The sequence below is a fragment of the Astyanax mexicanus genome, unplaced genomic scaffold (assembly GCF_023375975.1).
Source record: "Astyanax mexicanus isolate ESR-SI-001 unplaced genomic scaffold, AstMex3_surface scaffold_45, whole genome shotgun sequence".
Classification (NCBI taxonomy): domain Eukaryota; kingdom Metazoa; phylum Chordata; class Actinopteri; order Characiformes; family Acestrorhamphidae; genus Astyanax; species Astyanax mexicanus.
The window spans coordinates 57,663-77,500 of NW_026040055.1; the positions used below are offsets into that span (position 1 = coordinate 57,663).

A 19,838-nucleotide genomic window follows, 5' to 3' on the forward strand; every position below is an offset into this window, starting at 1 on the left:
TGCCTCAATGTGAAGAGGATGAAGCAGGAGAACACTTCCTTTTGGAGTGTTATCCATCTCTATTAATTTTAAATCTGTAGCCTATGTTATCTTTCATAACAAACTCTCAACATCGGAAAAACACATCACATGGTTGGTCATCTGTATCGAAAAATTCACAACTGACCAACAATTTGTATCCAGTGATTGTGTTTTTAGACAGATTATTACATAATTAAAAATGAGAAGGACATTGGGCTATCAAAATAATAAAGGTAACGCATGGGACTTTTTACAATTTTAGAAAGTAAGTATACTTTGTATTTAGTATTTTCTCAGCGCTGACTTTTTTTTTATATAAATGATTGTATGATTTATGTAAATAATTAATTTATTATAATGTATTGAAATATTACCTTTTTGCTATGTATGTGATGAATATATGTTATCAATAAAGTTTCTCTTTAAAAAAAAAGTCAGGTGTGAAATGGGATTGGTCTTTCACTCCTGCGTTCTCCTAAACTCTGGTCCAGGTGGCCCCAGTGCTGGATAATTGCTGGAGTGTTCTGATTGGTGCTTTGAGCAGAGCACGTGAACAGGCTGTGGATTAATTAACACGAACAACAGGGGGGCAGCTGGAAACAGTATGTGAACAGTCCTGACTGCTGATTGGCCTATTCTCGCTGATTTGAAAGCCTCCAGACCAATAATACCGCGCGTACCGCGGTCGGTTGGTTGGGGCTGTTCAGACCACTTCTCCAGTGGGCGGATCCGCGAGGGGATCTCTCGGGCTCTGATTGGTCTATTGCAGCTCACAGTGGGTCTTATATCCAATTGGACGATCTTGGTGTCAATCAGTGGACGGACCGTTCAGAATTCGTAAGCAGTTTCGGTGAACGTTTTTTTTAACGTAAACCTGTGGCGGGAGTAACAGTTATTCGGCGGTTGGTCGGTCGGTCGGTCGGTCGATTGTCTGCAGGTAAAGGAGGTGTTTGAGAGGTGTGCTCTGAGGTCGGAAGTTTATCTTAATTTTCGCTAGTAAAGGTGGATTTGTTTGTGTTTTAATAAAGGAAACAGAGGCTGAATTGGGAAACATGGCTGAAACCGGCGCAGGGCTGAAGGTAATGGATCATCTTTATTTCTCTGTCTAAGTTTAGAGTTTTTCTGCATTTTTAAACAACTAGCTTTAACTCTTCACTTTAGAATTTTCATCTTTATTAATCTCGTTTTATTCAGTCACAACAGCTCCTGTAGTTACTGTGTAGTTAATGAACTGATTAACAGCGAAGATAATCCAGGTCCTGAAAGTTAAAATCCGCTCAGGGATTTGGTTCTGGGCCCAGCCGCCCAGGTAAATTAGTTAAAAAGTGAATCCAGGGATGGATGGATTTGAACTTTTTAGGACCTGGATCACCCCCGTGTATTACCTGTTAATTAACAGATTAAGTAACTAACATATGCTGTAAATGTACATGTGCATGTTTCTTACAACCAAAGACCAATTTTATATAGTTTAATGTACATTTATTAGCCTCAAACGTCGACTGAAGACACATCTTTTTAAAGAGTTCCTAAACAAAAAAAAAAGCTTCCTAGGGTCCTAAACACGATTAAGCTCTATGTATCTCTAGCTTTGGACATCTGAAGTAAGGTAAATGTAAAATGTAAATGTAGCCTGAAATGAAACAGAGTTAATAGGAGACACACGTGCAGAGGTTATTTCCAGGAGTTTCTAGGCTACTTATCTAGATTCACTACACTCTAAAACAACTGACATTTTTACAGTAATATGTTGCTCTGTGACAATAACATGTTGCGGTCCTGAATAAAACACTTAAAATAACATGCAAATATAGAAGAGAATGTAGATATTTGACCATGCATTTATAAAAATTCTATTTACACATTAATAAAAGTATGTATATATATATATATATATATATATATATATATATATATATATATATATATGATTTAATCCCTGTTTGTTAATAACAGATTGATGTGTTTGTGCTTGTTAGAGTAATATCTTCTCTAATTTGATATGATATGGTGATTAAAGCTGTAGTTTAGGGTCTTTAGCTGTTATTCTCACAACACCGGGATGCAGCTTTCAGCTAAATGCTAGCTAGGCTAACAGACTTCGGGTGTTAGTGGAGATGCTAACTGTTTCAGAGCTGAATTAATCCCTGTTTATTAATAACAGGTTGATGTGTTTGTGCTGGTTAGATTATTAACTCCTCTAATTTGATATGATATGGTGATTAAAGCTGTGGTTTACTCGAGTCTGTAGCTGTTATTCTCAACACTGGGATGAAGCTTTCGGCTAAATGCTAGCTAGGCTAACAGACTGAAAAGACCCCCCCCCCCCCTCTGAACGTGTTTCTACGTAAAGTTAAGGCGCTTTTATCAAGAAGACGATGTGCGCGCGCTGCTGAGAGGGGTGTTCTTTCTGTCATGGGTGCTGAATTCGGCACAACACCGGCGCTACCTGAGATAAAGTCTTACTCTAGAGCAGGGGCGCAGATGGAAATTTTGAACTGGGGGGACCAAGCTGTAATATATATATATATATATATATATATATATGCTGCAATAAACTTTAGAATATTGTTATTGTTATATGTTATTGTTTTTTGTTTCTTCATTGCTACAGCCTAGGCAAGACCAGGAAGACAACGTTAACATTTTACATCTTTTAATTTCAGTTAACAGCGACTGCTTACTAAAATAACATCGTAATAACATCATACATAAAATCAATTTATTCAAATAAATCCGGCCGCCGCACTGTGTCCAGTCCAGCCACTGTGTCTGTAGTCTACAGGCAGTTACCAGCTCCTTAGAACCCCGGACTTGAGAAGGTGCGTTAAATTTACATTGGAACTGGAACACGGAGCTCCGAACAATGGAACCTCTGAACTGAACGCTTCCTAGTTTAAAATCGAGGGCATTGTGGAACACAGAACTCCACAAACGTGCAGTTAATTAAATTAAAACCCCACTGTTTATTAAAAATATACACATATACAATATGTTATTAAATGTAATTTTATATACACAACCTTCCATCACTTATTTTCTCCAGTTTTACTTACAACATGAATTTGCTTTTCTAGTGTAATTCATTCATTTCCTGAGTAAAAAATATCTCAAATAGAGAATTAGCCTCCTACTGTAAAGAAAACCTGGCATTATCCTGCCCGGAGCTAATTGTATACTGTAAAATATTTATTTTAATTACTGAATTTATCATTAATAATTTAATATATAATTTAAAAATATCTTTAATAAAATTATATTTTAAAAGCCATTGCGCTCAAAAAATATGAGGCAAATGATCCGGTGTGATTTTAAAGGATTTTTTTTTCATCTTGCACCAGACCAAACACACATGATATGAAGAGTACTATTCTTCTGATTTAAGAAAAACCTGAAATTAGCCTGGCCCGAGCTGATTTTAGACTGTAAAATGAATTAGAAACATGGCACACGAGCCATTTTGCACAAATATAATGAATATAAAGCTGATATTTCAATGTGACTTTGAAGGATATTTCCTCTTGCACCAGACCAAATACACATGATCTGTAGAGTTCTCGTTTCCTACCTAAAGTAAAATTAACTGGCAACATGGTACACGAGTCACTTTGCACAAAAAAGCCACTGTTTCAGTACAATTTTGAAGAACTTTTTCATCACAAATACTTTTTCAGACCAAATACACATGAGATGAAGAGTTCTAGTCTTCTACTTTAAGGAAAACATGGAATTAGCCTGGCCCGAGCTGATTTTATACTTTAAAATGAACTGGCAACATGGCATAACGAGACATTGTGCACAAAAATAGCCACTGTTCCAGTGTGATTTTTAAGGACTTTTTTTATCCTGGGCCAGAACAAATACACATGATCTGATGAGTTTTAGTCTCCGAATTTAAGAAAAACCTAGAATTATCCTGGCCCAAGCTAATTTTAGACTTTAAAATGAATTGACAACATGGCATAGAGAGCCATTTTGCACAGAAATAATGAAAATAAGGCCAGTGATTCCAGTGATTTTGAGAATACTAAAACTCTTCATCTCATGTGTATTTGGTCTGAAAAAAAAGTCCTTCGAATATCAGATTTATATTAATTTTTTTGTGCATTATGGATCGGTATGCCATGTTTCTAATTCATTTTACAGTCTAAAATCAGCTCGGGCCAGGCTGATTTCAGGTTTTTCTTAAATTAGAAGAATAGTACTCTTCATATCATGTGTATTTGGTCCTTTAAAATCACACTGGATCATCTGCCTCATATTTTTTGAGCGCAATGGCTTTTAAAATATAATTTTATTAAAGATATTTTTTTATTATATATTAAATTATTAATGATAAATTCAGTAATTAAAATAAATATTTTACAGTATACAATTAGCTCCGGGCAGGATAATGCCAGGTTTTCTTTACAGTAGGAGGCTAATTCTCTATTTGAGATATTTTTTACTCAGGAAATGAATGAATTACACTAGAACAGCAAATTCATGTTGTAAGTAAAACTGGAGAAAATAAGTGATGGAAGGTCGTGTATATAAAATTACATTTAATAATATATTGTATATTTACATTGTTAATAAACAGCTGTACTGATCTCCTTCAGTGTTGATCTGTGGGGTGTTTAATATGAACAGCGGGTGTTTGTGAACGCTCCCTTTAGTTCACGGTGCTTCAGTGAAGCGGGAGCTGCGAATATCAAACCAACTCCAGGCTTGTGTTTAAATCAGCAGCAGAAATCTGCTCTCTACCTGTGTAGTATGTGATGTTCTGCACTTTCCTCTTTTCCTCTTATTTCTTAGTCCCACGATGAGAACACAGCCCTGAGCTCCCTTCAGGAACATGATCAGAAGGCTCAGCTGGAGGACATTCTGCTCAGACCCCACAACTACGTCGGCTCTGTGGAGCCGCTCACACAGGTAGGTCCCCAGAGCGGACGCTCCTGCACTGCACTGAAAAATTAAAAAGTTACTTTAGTTCAGTAATTCAGTTCAAAATGTGAAACTCATTATATAGATGTTTATTTATTTTATTGTTGATTATGATTTACAGCCAATGAAAACCCAAAAATCAGTGTATCAGAAAATTAGAATATTATATAATAAGACCAATTGGTACTTTCTGCAGTGTGGTCAGTGTGCCAAGTTCTGCTGGAAAATAAAATCCACATCTCCATAAAAGTCGTCAGCAGAGGGAAGCTGTAAGATATGAAGTGCTGTTAAATTTTGTGGAAAAACAAAACTGCACTGACTTTAGACTTGATAATAAAACACAGTGGATCAACACCAGCAGATGACATACATGACTCTCCAAACCATCACTGATCATCAGTAAATTTTACATTTCATTTGTAAATTAAGAGATCAGAGTCTGGAGGAAGAGTGGAGAGACACACAGTCCAAACTGCTCGAGGTCTAGTGTGAAGTTTCCACCAATCAGTGATGGTTTGGAGAGACATGTCATCTGCTGGTGTTGATCCACTGTGTTTTATTATCAAGTCTAAAGTCAGTGCAGTTTTGTTTTCCCACAAAATCTTACAGCACTTCATGCTTCTCTCTGCTGACAACTTTAAACAGATGCAGATTTCATTTTCCAGCAGGACTTAGCAAATTACCCACACTGCTAAATTTACCAACTGGTCTTCATATAATAATCTAATTTTCTGAGTTTCTGAATTTTGGCCATAATTATCAACAATAAAATAAATAAACGCTTATAATAGATCACTCTGTGTTTAATACATCTATATGATATGAGTTTCACATTTTGAACTGAATTACTGAAATACAGTAACTTTTTCAAAGATATTGTAATATTTTGAGATGGCCCTGTATAGATTTATATATTGCAGTAGAGTTTCTGTCCTTTTCACCAGATCTGATCAGAACAGGTCGTTTGTAACGGTGCTGATCTATTAGTATCCAGTACTGGAGAGAAAAGAACTGGTATCAGATGGAGCTTTGAGATGTTGCAGGTCCTGTGATGTTCCTCGTTCTTCTCCTTTAGAAAATGTGGGTGTTTGATGCAGAGGTGGGACTGAACTGTCGGGAGGTGACATTCGTTCCTGGCCTCTTGAAGATATTTGATGAGATCCTGGGTATGTGGATGAACCAGTGTTAGTTTTGGCAACATATGTTGATTTAGTTTTAGTCATAATTTAGTGATCTGAACTGTATTTAGTTTTAGTCTAGTCTAAAACTAGTCAATTTAGTCAGCTAAAATGTAAAGAGTGTAAGTGTAAATGCTTTTTCATCAGTTCCCTTGAACTATACACTATACACTTGAACTATACACTTATAAAAAAAACATTTATTAACCAGTTGTGTAATATTGTTAATGTTCGAATGTAAAATATATTTATATATGATTTAATGTATATTATTATTGTAGGTATGAGACTATAAATAGTTTACATTTAAAAGTTTGTTCTAGAAATCATTTGAATGGTTAAATTATAGTTTGAACAGAGCTGTAGACGTAAAAATACAGATTTTAAAAAAGCTAGTTTTATCTCCAGCACTAATCCAGGACACCTACTGTATAAATGATAGCAAAAACACACACACACACACACACACACACACTGTCCTGTCGAGATGCTCTCAGGATGTACTGAGAGACTTCATGAGTTAAAGTGAGAAACGTATGAGAAAGTGCTGTAGGAAATTTTACACAGACTTTTGGGTTTAATACAGATTCACTTATTTTACTGTTATAATTTCTGATCACTAGCTGTATGTTTCCCACTGTGGGATTAAACAGATGATCTGATCTGAATGAGTGAGTTAATCTGTATCAGTAACTTTAACTTTACAGAACAGCAGTGGTGTGTTTTAGTTAAAAACACCATCAGATCATTAAATAACATTAGCATTAAAACGCTGAGAGACTCCGGTCTGCAGAAGCTGAAAGATTTGTGGTGTTTTTACCGGAGATGATCTCCCGCATGGTTTTTACAGGCTGTCTTGTTTTTTGCGATGTTAAAGGAGTAATATATATCTCTCCTCTGTGGAGTGAACTTCCAGTCGAGCCCCTAAATAACGACAGTTCACAGGCGATACGTTCCTCCCCGGTTTTGTATCCGCGCTGCTGCAGGAGAGACAGGTTCTGATTGGATCAATACCCCACTTGTCCCGCCTCTCCACCTCCGCTAAAGTAGTAGTGATTGGATCTCTTCCTAACTGGTCCCTATCTTTCACTAAACTAAATCAGGTCTGGGGTGCGCTTCCCGTACAATGACGGAGCCTAGCACTGAACTAACGTGGTTCGATGCATCGTTAAACTAACTAACATCTGAAGCACCACCGTTTCCTGAAACCATGACATTTTTCATCAACGAAATTAACACTGGGATTAAGTCAGTACAGCAGCTCTGATATGTATCTGCACTGCTTTTATTCAGGAAGCGACTCTTATTCTGTAACTTAAAAGTTTGATGCTGACTGTTCGGAGTCACTGTCACTGCCATCTGGCTGAAGTGTGAGGCAACAGGACTGTGCGTTATTATTAAAAGTGAATTATGGGACACTTTGTCTAAGTTACACAGTAATTCATGTTTTTAACATATCTGCTATTTTTTATCAGTGTACACCAGCAGTAGAGCTGGGCCATATGGCACAAAAAATAAATCTTTGATTAAAAAAAAAAACAGATTTTCTATTTAAATCGATTTTTTCCCTACTAAAAATCTAATTAAAGATGATAAAGAAATTGTTAAAAACTAGTTTTTATTTGTTTAGTTTTCACTTAAATGTCCCCTTTGTGGTTAAAGTGCAACCAGAAACAAGCAAAAAAAAATAACAATTGTAAACTGTGAAAACATCTAGTAACGTTTAGAAAGCTTTCTCCAACATAGTTCAGGTACTGACACAATGCACCCCAAACTTAAATAAATAAATAAATAAACACAGTCTCAAAAAACAAATAGAAAGAAATAACATGTGGCCCTTTTTGATAAAACTTACAAAATAGAAAACAAGTTAAATTTAATGTGCTATTAAGTAAAAAGTTTTCCCCATTGGGCTTGAATTGCAAAACAAAGCTTTTAAATAAGTGCCAGTGTTCTATAAAATGAGATGATCTTTTCTCATGAATATGAAACAAATCATAAACTGTAGTGCATCCAGAACCTGGTACACGATTGGAAGATGTGTCAGGGATGGTCGCTTGTTTGGATGGTGTGCTGGTGCTGCTATATAAGTCTATAAATTATATAATATAACTTCAAATCATGAAACAGTATGCTATGTTTGTTGAAAAAAGTATGTTTTCGCAGACACTTTTAGTATTAGATTAATGTATAATATACAGTACTGTGCTAACGTTTTAGGCACCAAAGTAAATTACATATATTACATATATTATGTTCAGTTCCTTCAGCAGCTCACCTGATTTACCAATTTACCAAACTAGGTGTTGATATGATGAGAAATAACTCTGTTAAACTCAGATGAGGAGAGATTAGGAGATGTTTTAAAAAAAACTGTAAAAGCTCTGCTTTTTGTAAAATTGCTGTTTGTATTTATTGTATTTTTAGTGTTTTACTGAGCTAATAATCACACTTTTTCTTTACTGAAATCCCCACAGGTGCCTAAAACGTTTGCACAGTACTGTATGTTTCATTCAGAAATATGTTGTTCATAACAGAAATATTTTAAATGTAAGAAATAAATTGTGCAATATACGGATAATATATGCTTTCAAATGAGCTTTTTTATACCAGATCAGCTTCTAGAGACGAATATCGCACAGGAACCTGGACACTGCTCCCTCTCCCTGTATCCTCCTCTCTCTGTATTCTCCTCTCTCTGTATCCTCCTCTCTCTGTATCCTCCTCTCTCTGTATTCTCCTCTCTCTGTATTCCCCTCTCTCTGTATCCTCCTCTCTCTGTATCCTCCTCTCCCTGTATTCTCCTCTCTCTGTATCCTCCTCTCTCTGTATTCTCCTCTCTCTGTATTCCCCTCTCTCTGTATTCTCCTCTCTCTGTATTCCCCTCTCTCTGTATCCTCCTCTCTCTGTATTCTCCTCTCCCTGTATTCTCCTCTCTCTGTATTCCCCTCTCTCTGTATCCTCCTCTCTCTGTATTCTCCTCTCTCTGTATTCCTCTCTCTGTATCCTCCTCTCTCTGTATTCTCCTCTCTCTGTATTCTCCTCTCCCTGTGTTCTCCTCTCCCTGTATCCTCCTCTCTCTGTATCCTCCTCTCTCTGTATTCTCCTCTCCCTGTATTCTCCTCTCTCTGTATCCTCCTCTCTCTGTATCCTCCTCTCTCTGTATTCTCCTCTCTCTGTATTCTCCTCTCTCTGTATTCTCCTCTCTCTGTATTCTCCTCTCTCTGTATTCCCCTCTCTCTGTATTCTCCTCTCTCTGTATTCCCCTCTCTCTGTATCCTCCTCTCTCTGTATTCTCCTCTCCCTGTATTCTCCTCTCTCTGTATTCCCCTCTCTCTGTATCCTCCTCTCTCTGTATTCTCCTCTCTCTGTATTCCTCTCTCTGTATCCTCCTCTCTCTGTATTCTCCTCTCTCTGTATTCTCCTCTCTCTGTATTCTCCTCTCTCTGTATTCTCCTCTCCCTGTGTTCTCCTCTCTCTGTATCCTCCTCTCTCTGTATTCTCCTCTCTCTGTATTCTCCTCTCCCTGTGTTCTCCTCTCCCTGTATTCTCCTCTCTCTGTATTCCCCTCTCTCTGTATCCTCCTCTCCCTGTATCCTCCTCTCTCTGTATTCTCCTCTCTCTGTATTCCCCTCTCTCTGTATCCTCCTCTCTCTGTATTCTCCTCTCTCTGTATTCCTCTCTCTGTATCCTCCTCTCTCTGTATTCTCCTCTCTCTGTATCCTCCTCTCTCTGTATTCTCCTCTCTCTGTATTCTCCTCTCTCTGTATCCTCCTCTCTCTGTATCCTCCTCTCCCTGTGTTCTCCTCTCTCTGTATTCTCCTCTCTCTGTATTCCCCTCTCTCTGTATCCTCCTCTCTCTGTATCCTCCTCTCTCTGTATCCTCCTCTCCCTGTGTTCTCCTCTCTCTGTATCCTCCTCTCTCTGTATTCTCCTCTCCCTGTATCCTCCTCTCTCTGTATTCTCCTCTCTCTGTATTCTCCTCTCTCTGTATTCCCCTCTCTCTGTATTCCCCTCTCTCTGTATCCTCCTCTCTCTGTATTCTCCTCTCTCTGTATCCTCCTCTCTCTGTATTCTCCTCTCTCTGTATTCCCCTCTCTCTGTATCCTCCTCTCCCTGTATCCTCCTCTCTCTGTATTCTCCTCTCTCTGTATTCCCCTCTCTCTGTATCCTCCTCTCTCTGTATCCTCCTCTCTCTGTATCCTCCTCTCTCTGTATTCCCCTCTCTCTGTATCCTCCTCTCCCTGTATTCTCCTCTCTCTGTATTCCTCTCTCTGTATTCTCCTCTCTCTGTATTCTCCTCTCTCTGTATTCCCCTCTCTCTGTATCCTCCTCTCTCTGTATCCTCCTCTCTCTGTATCCTCCTCTCCCTGTGTTCTCCTCTCTCTGTATTCTCCTCTCCCTGTATCCTCCTCTCTCTGTATTCTCCTCTCTCTGTATTCCCCTCTCTCTGTATCCTCCTCTCTCTGTATTCTCCTCTCTCTGTATTCCCCTCTCTCTGTATTCTCCTCTCCCTGTATTCTCCTCTCTCTGTATTCTCCTCTCTCTGTATCCTCCTCTCTCTGTATTCTCCTCTCCCTGTGTTCTCCTCTCTCTGTATCCTCCTCTCTCTGTATTCTCCTCTCTCTGTATTCTCCTCTCCCTGTGTTCTCCTCTCCCTGTATCCTCCTCTCTCTGTATTCTCCTCTCTCTGTATCCTCCTCTCCCTGTATTCTCAAATCGCGTCCCGGATCAATTCAATACGTAACGCCTATTTTACTGCCCAAATACGGGACGATTACAGATTTCAAGGGACGGTTGGTAACCCTAGTGTGTGTGTGTGTGTGTGTGTGTGCGCACGCACGCACGGAAGAGAGAGAGAGGGGCGGGGCTAAGCTCGTCTTAAAGTTACTGTAAATTTGCTTTAGGTATAAAATGTAAATTAGGTATAAAATGTTTCAGACGGTGTGTTTAATGCCAGTGACAAATACAGTGGCCCACCGTAAACACATTGCTGGATTACTGACCGGGCCAGTGGGGCCAGCGGGGGGGCCCTGGCCGAAAACTTTTTGCGATGCCTATCAACATTTATGGTACAATATATTTTTATTTCCTCCATTTTAAGGATCCTCTGACTTTTAGGGAATTGACCCCAGGGCCTCTTGGGGGCCCTAGCCATGCTTTTGGGGCCCCTAGCCATGCTTTTGGGGCCCCTAGCCATGCTTTTGGGGGCCCTAGCCATGCTTTTGGGCCCCTTAGGAAAATGGGTGAGGCGTTGTGGCACTGCTCTGACTTTGACTTCTGGCTATTAGGGGTCCTAAGAAAGAGGGGGGCATATTTTTAGAGGGCCCTGGTTATGAGAGCCCCTACCAGGGGGCCCTAGAGAAGAGCAGGGCATACCATTAGAGGGCCCTTGATCACGAGGGCCCCTGCTATGGGGCCCTTGACTTCCATAGAAGTCGTTTACCATGGCTCCTTGACTTTCTAGGGACCTACAAATTCAGGCCCTTACTTAATGTTTCTGAATTTGTATTGTTTAAAAATTATTATGGTCAATTTCTCTTAAGCGCAGAGACACAAATTAATTTAGCAATTTTGCAATTATTTAAATTGAAGACAAAATTGCTTGTCTGATGAATGTTATCTTTGACACCGATTAAATTGAGTGAATTTGGCCAAGGGTGTGATTTCACTTATGTGAAAACAACAAGCCATTTGACTAGTTTCATGTTTCCTCTTTATTAAACAACAGTAAAGAGACCAGTGGTCAGTCTAGTTCTGAAGGAATGCATGAAAGGAAAAGTGCGTTTTCAACAGAACTGCAAGCTAATTTTACTGAGAAGCACTATTTTGATTTGGTGACAAATGATGAAACAGCGAGTGGTTTTGTTGTAGTAGCTGTGGCTGCGTATGCGTGTAACCCTGATATTTAGTTTGAGGATTATTTATTGGAAAACATATTTTATTCAGCTTGTTATTCAATGACTATTCAATGACAGTTTGACATGACTTGACATGTTTCAAGGCAGTGTGAAGGGGTCTTGACAAGAATTAAACTTGATTTAATATCATTAACACAGCATTTTTAATATACTCAAATCCTTTCCCCTGTCTCACACACACACACACACACACACACACACACACACACAAAACAGCATTTTTGTAGTAGATAGTGGCTGCCCCTCCCCCACCCTCTCACTCAGTGGTGAAAAATTGTTACATTGCCCTAAATTCCCACAGGGGCTGAGCCAATCAGGTGTTGCAAGAACTTCCAAGTGAATATGCAGGATCTATATAAAACCCCCTGCCAGTATCAAAACTCCTCACATTCAGACAGTTCAGCTTGCGAACTTGCTCTGTGCTTTTACTACAACTTTTACCTTGCTATTACCAGATCAGCAACCAACAGCCTTTTTAAAGGCTCATTGCCCTTTATACTGCATTATATTATTTTATAATATATATAAATATTTTTATATTATATTATACTATACTATATTGCATATATTCTGTTACATTCTTTTCATAGTCTTTTCAAAGGCTTATTTATATATTATATTATATTATATTACATGATATAATATTACATTACTATATTTACTATATTACACTTTGAAAGGTTCACAGCCTTTTTCAAGGCTAGTGTAACGTTGCTAACTAGCAACTCACAGCTTTTTTAAAAGCTTATTGTTATTTGCATTACATTATTGATAAAAGTAGAAGTGTACGCTTTATAATAGTACATACATACAATACATTTACAAAAACAACAATTTATAGCTAAATAGTTATAGGTCAGCCTTTTTTTATTATTACATATTGTATCTGGTTCTACAATTTTGTGATTGTATTTTTTTCCTGAACATACAACATAGAAACAACATAGTAAGTATTGGATAGGAATAGGAATTTGCAAAAGTGATAAAGGAAGCAAAAATGATTAAGGAAGCAAATCAGGCAGATTTCCTGAAAAGCGTACCTTTGATCTCAAACTTCTTTGAGAAACCGCTGGATATGAGTGAGACAAGTATTGCTAATGTTTGCAGTGATCAGAGTTCAAGCAATGAAGATGTGATCACCACTGGCTTAGTGGTCAGTGACTATGTACCTTTGCAGACCCAGTCAGGTGCAGAGCAGGAATGCCAGCCCTGGCAGGCTACCACAGACCAGCAGCAGAAAGACCATGAAAGGAAAGTTGCAGGAAAGTGTCAGACCCACAATCAGACCAGCCAGCTGCATCGTGTGAGTGTCGTTTTTCAAAGGAGGAGGGCAAGAACCCCAACTCCTGGTGTGAAACGGTCAACGACCCTGCTTTATGGCCCAGTACCTTTACCGACCAAGCCAAGTCGATTCTTGTTAGTAGAGGAGAAACTGCATTTCAAAACAGAAGTGCTAAGTACCCAGCCTCAGTCAGGGATAGAGGCATTGGGGGTACCAGTAGGAGCTTTACAAATGCTCTACTCAGTTGCTCTCTACCCAACGGGCAAACTGTGACTAGGCAGTGGCTACTTTACTCTCCTTCAACTGGCTGTGTGTATTGTTTTGCTTGCAAACTGTTTTCCAGTAAGCACAATACTTTTGTTCATGGATTTTCTGACTGGAAACATTCGGAGCGGATTGGTGAGCATGAGGGGAGTGTGGAGCATAGGGCTTGCATGCTAGCATTATATAATCGCTCCAGAGGCACAGCAACAATTGATTCTGATATTGTCAAACAAATTGATGCAGAAAGACAATACTAGCGGGAAGTTTTGAAAAGAGTTGTTGCAGTCATCCAGTTTTTGGGGGAGAGGGGACTTGCTTTCAGGGGAGATGATGAGCTATTAGGATCAGCCCACAATGGTAATTTTTTGGGCATCATAGAACTCTTAGCCAAATTTGACCCATTCCTAGCTGAGCACCTCCAAAGGTTTGGAGGTAAGGGAAAAGGTTCTGTGTCCTACTTATCATCAACAGGGTGTGAAGAATTTATCCATTTGATGGGACAGAGAACAAAGCAGGCAATTGTTAATGAGATCAAAGAATCAAAATACTTCTCTGTTATAGTTGACTCCACTCCAGACCTTGCTCATGTGGACCAACCTACTTTTATTTTCAGGTTTGTTAATAATGACGGACATGTAGTTGAGCGTTTTCTAGCTTTTGAGCCTATTGAAAACCATAGTGGGGACAGTTTGGCAGAGTGTGTCGTTGCTATGGTGGAGAATCTGGGTCTAGACTTATCCAACTGTAGGGCCAGTCATATGATAATGCAAGTAACATGTCGGGAGAGTACAATGGAGTCCAAGCTCATCTTAAACAAAGAAACCCTATGATTTGTTATGTCCCCTGTGCAGCACATTCACTGAATTTAGTTGGTGTCAATGCTGTTGACAGTAGCCCAGAAGCTGGACATTTTTTTGACTTTGTACAGGCAATGTACACATTTTGTGCATCATCTACACACAGGTGGGGAAAGGTTTTCCGTGATACTGATATCAAACTCACACTGAAATCACTGTCAGGTACTCGATGGAGCGCACGAGCTGAGTCAACTAAGGCTCTTTGGAAATATTATGCACAACTGAGAGAGGCATTGAATGATATGTCTAAAGATATGGAGGAGAAATGTGTAACTCGAAGTGAAGCCTCTGCACTCTGTGACAAATTGGACACGTTGGAGATGGCCTTCATGGCATACTTCTGGGACACAATACTACAGAGGTTCCAAGCCACAAGCCTGCAGCTGCAGAAGCATGATATTGACATATGTACAGCTACACAACTTCTCTTGACTTTACGAGACTTTGTGGCAGCACAGAGAGATAACTTTGAGGTGTTTTAAGGGGCAGCTTTAAATGTCACCACTGCTGTCTCCCAAGAGTACAGGCATGACCTCCAGCGTACAAAGAAGCGCACAATTATGTCTGATGATCGTGCAGAGCCAGATGTAGCATTTAACGGAAAGGACAAGTTTCGGATTGAAAACTTTCAATGTTGTCATTGACAAACTTGTGTCCTGTCTCAACCACCGTTTGAATGCATGCACACACTTAACTGAGCTGTTTGATGTTCTTTTCATGCCTGACAATATGTCCAACAGTGAGCTCACTTTAAAGGCTAACTCACTCGCTGCAGCATATCCTTCAGATCTGAATATGAGCCTGGCGGATCAATTGATACAATACAAATCATTCATAACAGAATAGAAAAATTTAGTTAGTGACTGGTTGTTTAATGTATTACTTTATTTATGTTTTTTTGGGGGGGGGGGAGGTGCGCATGGGGGCGGGGGGGGCCCTGTGCAACTCTTTGCCCTGGGGCCCAGACTATCCTTAATCCGTCCTTGCGTAAACATCTAATCCAGGCAGAGAACTATGGTTAGCAGAGCACTAGCTAACGTTAGCAGCAAGCTAGCTAACATACTAACATTAGCAGAAAGATAGCTAACATACTAAGATTAGCAGAAAGCTAGCTAACATACTAATATTAGCAGAAAGCTAGCTAACATACTAAGATTAGCAGAAAGATAGCTAACATACTAAGATTAGCAGAAAGATAGCTAACATACTAACATTAGCAGAAAGTTAGCTAACATACTAACATTAGCAGAAAGCTAGCTAACATACTACGATTAGCAGAAAGCTAGCTAACATACTAAGATTAGCAGAAAGCTAGCTAACATATTAATATTAGCAGAAAGCTAGCTAACATACTAACATTAGCAGAAAGATAGCTAACATACTAAGATTAGCAGAAAGCTAGCTAACATACTAATATTAGCAGAAAGCTAGCTAACATACTAAGATTAGCAGAAAGATAGCTAACATACTAAGATTAGCAGAAAGATAGCTAACATACTAACATTAGCAGAAAGTTAGCTAACATACTAACATTAGCAGAAAGCTAGCTAACATACTACGATTAGCAGAAAGCTAGCTAACATACTAAGATTAGCAGAAAGCTAGCTAACATATTAATATTAGCAGAAAGCTAGCTAACACACTAACATTAGCAGAAAGCTAGCTAACATACTAACATTAGAAGAAAGCTAGCTAATATACTAACATTAGCAGAAAGCTAGCTAACATACTAAGATTAGCAGAAAGCTAGCTAACATACTAAGATTAGCAGAAAGCTAGCTAACATACTAAGATTAGCAGAAAGTTAGCTAACATACTAACATTAGCAGAAAGCTAGCTAACATACTAAGATTAGCAGAAAGCTAGCTAACATACTAAGATTAGCAGAAAGTTAGCTAACATACTAACATTAGCAGAAAGTTAGCTAACATAATAACATTAGCAGAAAGCTAGCTAACATACTAACATTAGCAGAAAGTTAGCTAACATACTAACATTAGCAGAAAGCTAGCTATTATACTAACATTAGCAGAAAGCTAGCTAACATACTACGATTAGCAGAAAGCTAGCTAACATACTAAGATTAGCAGAAAGCTAGCTAACATACTAAGATTAGCAGAAAGTTAGCTAACATACTAACATTAGCAGAAAGTTAGCTAACATAATAACATTAGCAGAAAGCTAGCTAACATACTAACATTAGCAGAAAGCTAGCTAACATACTAAGATTAGCAGAAAGCTAGCTAACATACTAACATTAGCAGAAAGGTAGCTAACATACTAACATTAGCAGAAAGCTAGCTACATACTAACATTAGCAGAAAGCTAGCTAACATAATAACATTAGCAGAAAGCTAGCTAACAAACTAACATTAGCAGAAAGCTAGTTAACACACTAACATTAGCAGAAAGGTAGCTAACATACTAACATTAGCAGAAAGCTAGCTACATACTAACATTAGCAGAAAGCTAGCTAACATAATAACATTAGCAGAAAGCTAGCTAACATACTAACATTAGCAGAAAGCTAGCTATTATACTAACATTAGCAGAAAGCTAGCTAACATACTACGATTAGCAGAAAGCTAGCTAACATACTAAGATTAGCAGAAAGCTAGCTAACATACTAACATTAGCAGAAAGCTAGCTATTATACTAACATTAGCAGAAAGCTAGCTAACATACTACGATTAGCAGAAAGCTAGCTAACATACTAAGATTAGCAGAAAGTTAGCTAACATAATAACATTAGCAGAAAGTTAGCTAACATAATAACATTAGCAGAAAGCTAGCTATTATACTAACATTAGCAGAAAGCTAGCTAATATACTAAGATTAGCAGAAAGTTAGCTAACATAACATTAGCAGAAAGTTAGCTAACATACTAACATTAGCAGAAAGCTAGCTAACATACTAACATTAGCAGAAAGCTAGCTAACATACTAACATTAGCAGAAAGCAATTGTTGTAGAAAAGAAATGAAAGATGGGTCCACACCCACCCCTCATCCGGGGTACAACTCCCCTACGTGCTCGTTTTGATAGAGAGTCGCAGACCGGTGGAGTGAAGTTGGAAGCAAACCAAGTATTTATTACTGAATTCAGGAGAACCAATACATACAAGACAGTTAACAGCCGTCCCAGTAAAAGTTCTGACCCCGTCTGATCTGACTCCATGTTTTATACCCCAAATGACGTGAAACCTGCTGATGAGGCGTTGCTAACGATTAGCTCATGTTAATATGCATAATTTCACGTGTTAGTACTCAAGTTTCACGTGTCTGACCGGACCACTAGTGTTTGGCCTTGACTGTGTTCTTCCAGAATGGAACATCGTGGCACTATCTGTGTGTGTGCGTCACCCCCCTCTTTGAAGCCGCTGCAGGTTCCCCCACACACAGAAGGCCGCTTTGATCTAAAAGCCTCCTCTGTAGAAATGTAGTCTCGTACCGAGTGTACCAGTCGAGTTGATGACCGTTAGTTAGGGTCATGCAGTGAACGAAATGCTTCAAGCATGAGCTACACACGTCACACAATAGATTTCATATGTTATATGTTAATGTGTTAATAACGCGTGGTTAGTCCGCCATACAATAGATCCTATGTGTTAGTAAATGCCTTATGTATCATGTGGGTTAATTTGTCATATAATAGATGTGTTAGTCACATGCCTGATCAAAAAATGTTTTACTATATGTGTAAAGAATATATTTTGTGGTTATTGGTTAATCTTCTATATAAATGTATGTAAAGTACAATGTGAGTATTGATTAATGCATATAAAATACAAGGTTTCACACAATGATTATGTACTTATAGATACTAAGTTAAGTAATCATAACTGAAAGATATTTGTCAATACACCCAATAAACAGTTACTCTTCACCAGCTAACATACTAACATTAGCAGAAAGCTAGCTAACATACTAACAGTAGTGGTGAACTAGCTAACATAGTAGGTATAAAAGTACCTTTACTTTGCTAAAATTGTACTCAAGTAAAAGTAAAAGTACCCATCTTAAAATCTATTCGAGTAGAAGTAAAAAAGTACTCAATTTAAAATGTAATTTGAGTAAAAGTTATATAGTTACTTGTAATTATTTGATGTAAAAACGTACAACAAATCATAATTAAATGGTTTTAAATTAATTATTATTCCACATAATAATTTGAACCTTTCAGGCAGTATTTGTTCAGACCCCCCCCCCCCCCATAAAACATCAAGAACAAGTGGTATAGGTTTCTACTGTTAAAAGTTATGATCATAAAGGTGTCTATAAATTGTATTTTAATAGTTTTACGTTATTTTTTTTAACTTGCCATTGCTTTGCTTTAACTGCTATTTACATATTTTTAACATTCAAGCAGATTGTTTAATGTTTCCAATAAAAACTTAAGGAAATATCATTAAAAACAGAAAAAATACCAAAAAATGCCTTAAAGAAGCACATATCGATGGGTAGCATAACTCGACAGAACACCGGTTCTGTTTGTGTGCAACAACAAACTTTGAACAGTGTTTGCTGGTGCCTTTCTTATGAGTGAAAGGAAGTCAGGTCATCCAAACAGTTAAACCCCACTTATTATTATATTTATATAATGATCACTGGACACTGTATTCCTTAAAAATATAAACATTTTGACACAAAATACACAGAAATCTGTATACACATTTTTAATCTGACAAATAATTCCTTAGATTATTTTTTTATTATTATTTTTTATTTTTACAGATTTCTGTGTATTTTGTGTTAAAATGTTTATATATTTGTGAGGAATACCGTGCCCAGTGATCTCCCGGAGATATTGTGGATCAACAAATCAAAATAAATAAGCATGTATTTAATCATTAGATATATTAGAAAAAATATAAGAATTTAATATATTCTGTATTTAGATTTGTTATTTAAATTGCCATAAATATATAATTATTCTTTCGACAAAACTCTCAACTTACTAAAAAACTTACTAATGGAGCAAACCACAATAGTCTACTAAAATAAGCTCTGCCCCATGCACTGACATCTTCTGCCAAAATAAGAACCAGATAATCCCATAATTACCTGTAAAATATCAGTCTGAGGAGATGAGTGGGGGATGAAGGACTGTGAGACGGGCAGGCAGTGTTGCTCTCCTGATCCACGCGGTCTGATATCAGAGAGCCCCCGCGCGCCACAGAAACACCAACACGTTTTACAGTTTAACTTCTAATCATCTCCACTGACCCCCTCTTCACACTCTCACCTGTGTTTTTACTGCGATGTCTCAGAGTACTTACTGTCTGTAGTGGAGACTTAAAAAGGCGCAGGGTTTTAGAGCAGCGCCTGTGTGTGTGTGTGTGTGTGTGTGTGTGTGTGTGTGTATGTGTGTTAGGGTTAGTGTGTGTGTGT

General features: G+C 38.1%; 1 protein-coding gene across 1 annotated transcript in view; it reads left to right on the forward strand.

Annotated features, from left to right (window-relative positions):
• The first annotated feature begins 730 nt into the window (after positions 1-730).
• Positions 731-19,838, forward strand: part of LOC107197426 (DNA topoisomerase 2-beta-like) — a 69,359-nt gene continuing 50,251 nt past the window's right edge. Inside the window, exons 1-4 of the mRNA XM_049473752.1 lie at positions 731-958; positions 1,050-1,100; positions 4,819-4,935; positions 6,023-6,113. Coding sequence (XP_049329709.1) covers positions 1,074-1,100; positions 4,819-4,935; positions 6,023-6,113 — 235 coding nt within the window. The 5' untranslated portion in view covers positions 731-958; positions 1,050-1,073. The remainder of the gene's footprint in view (positions 959-1,049; positions 1,101-4,818; positions 4,936-6,022; positions 6,114-19,838) is intronic.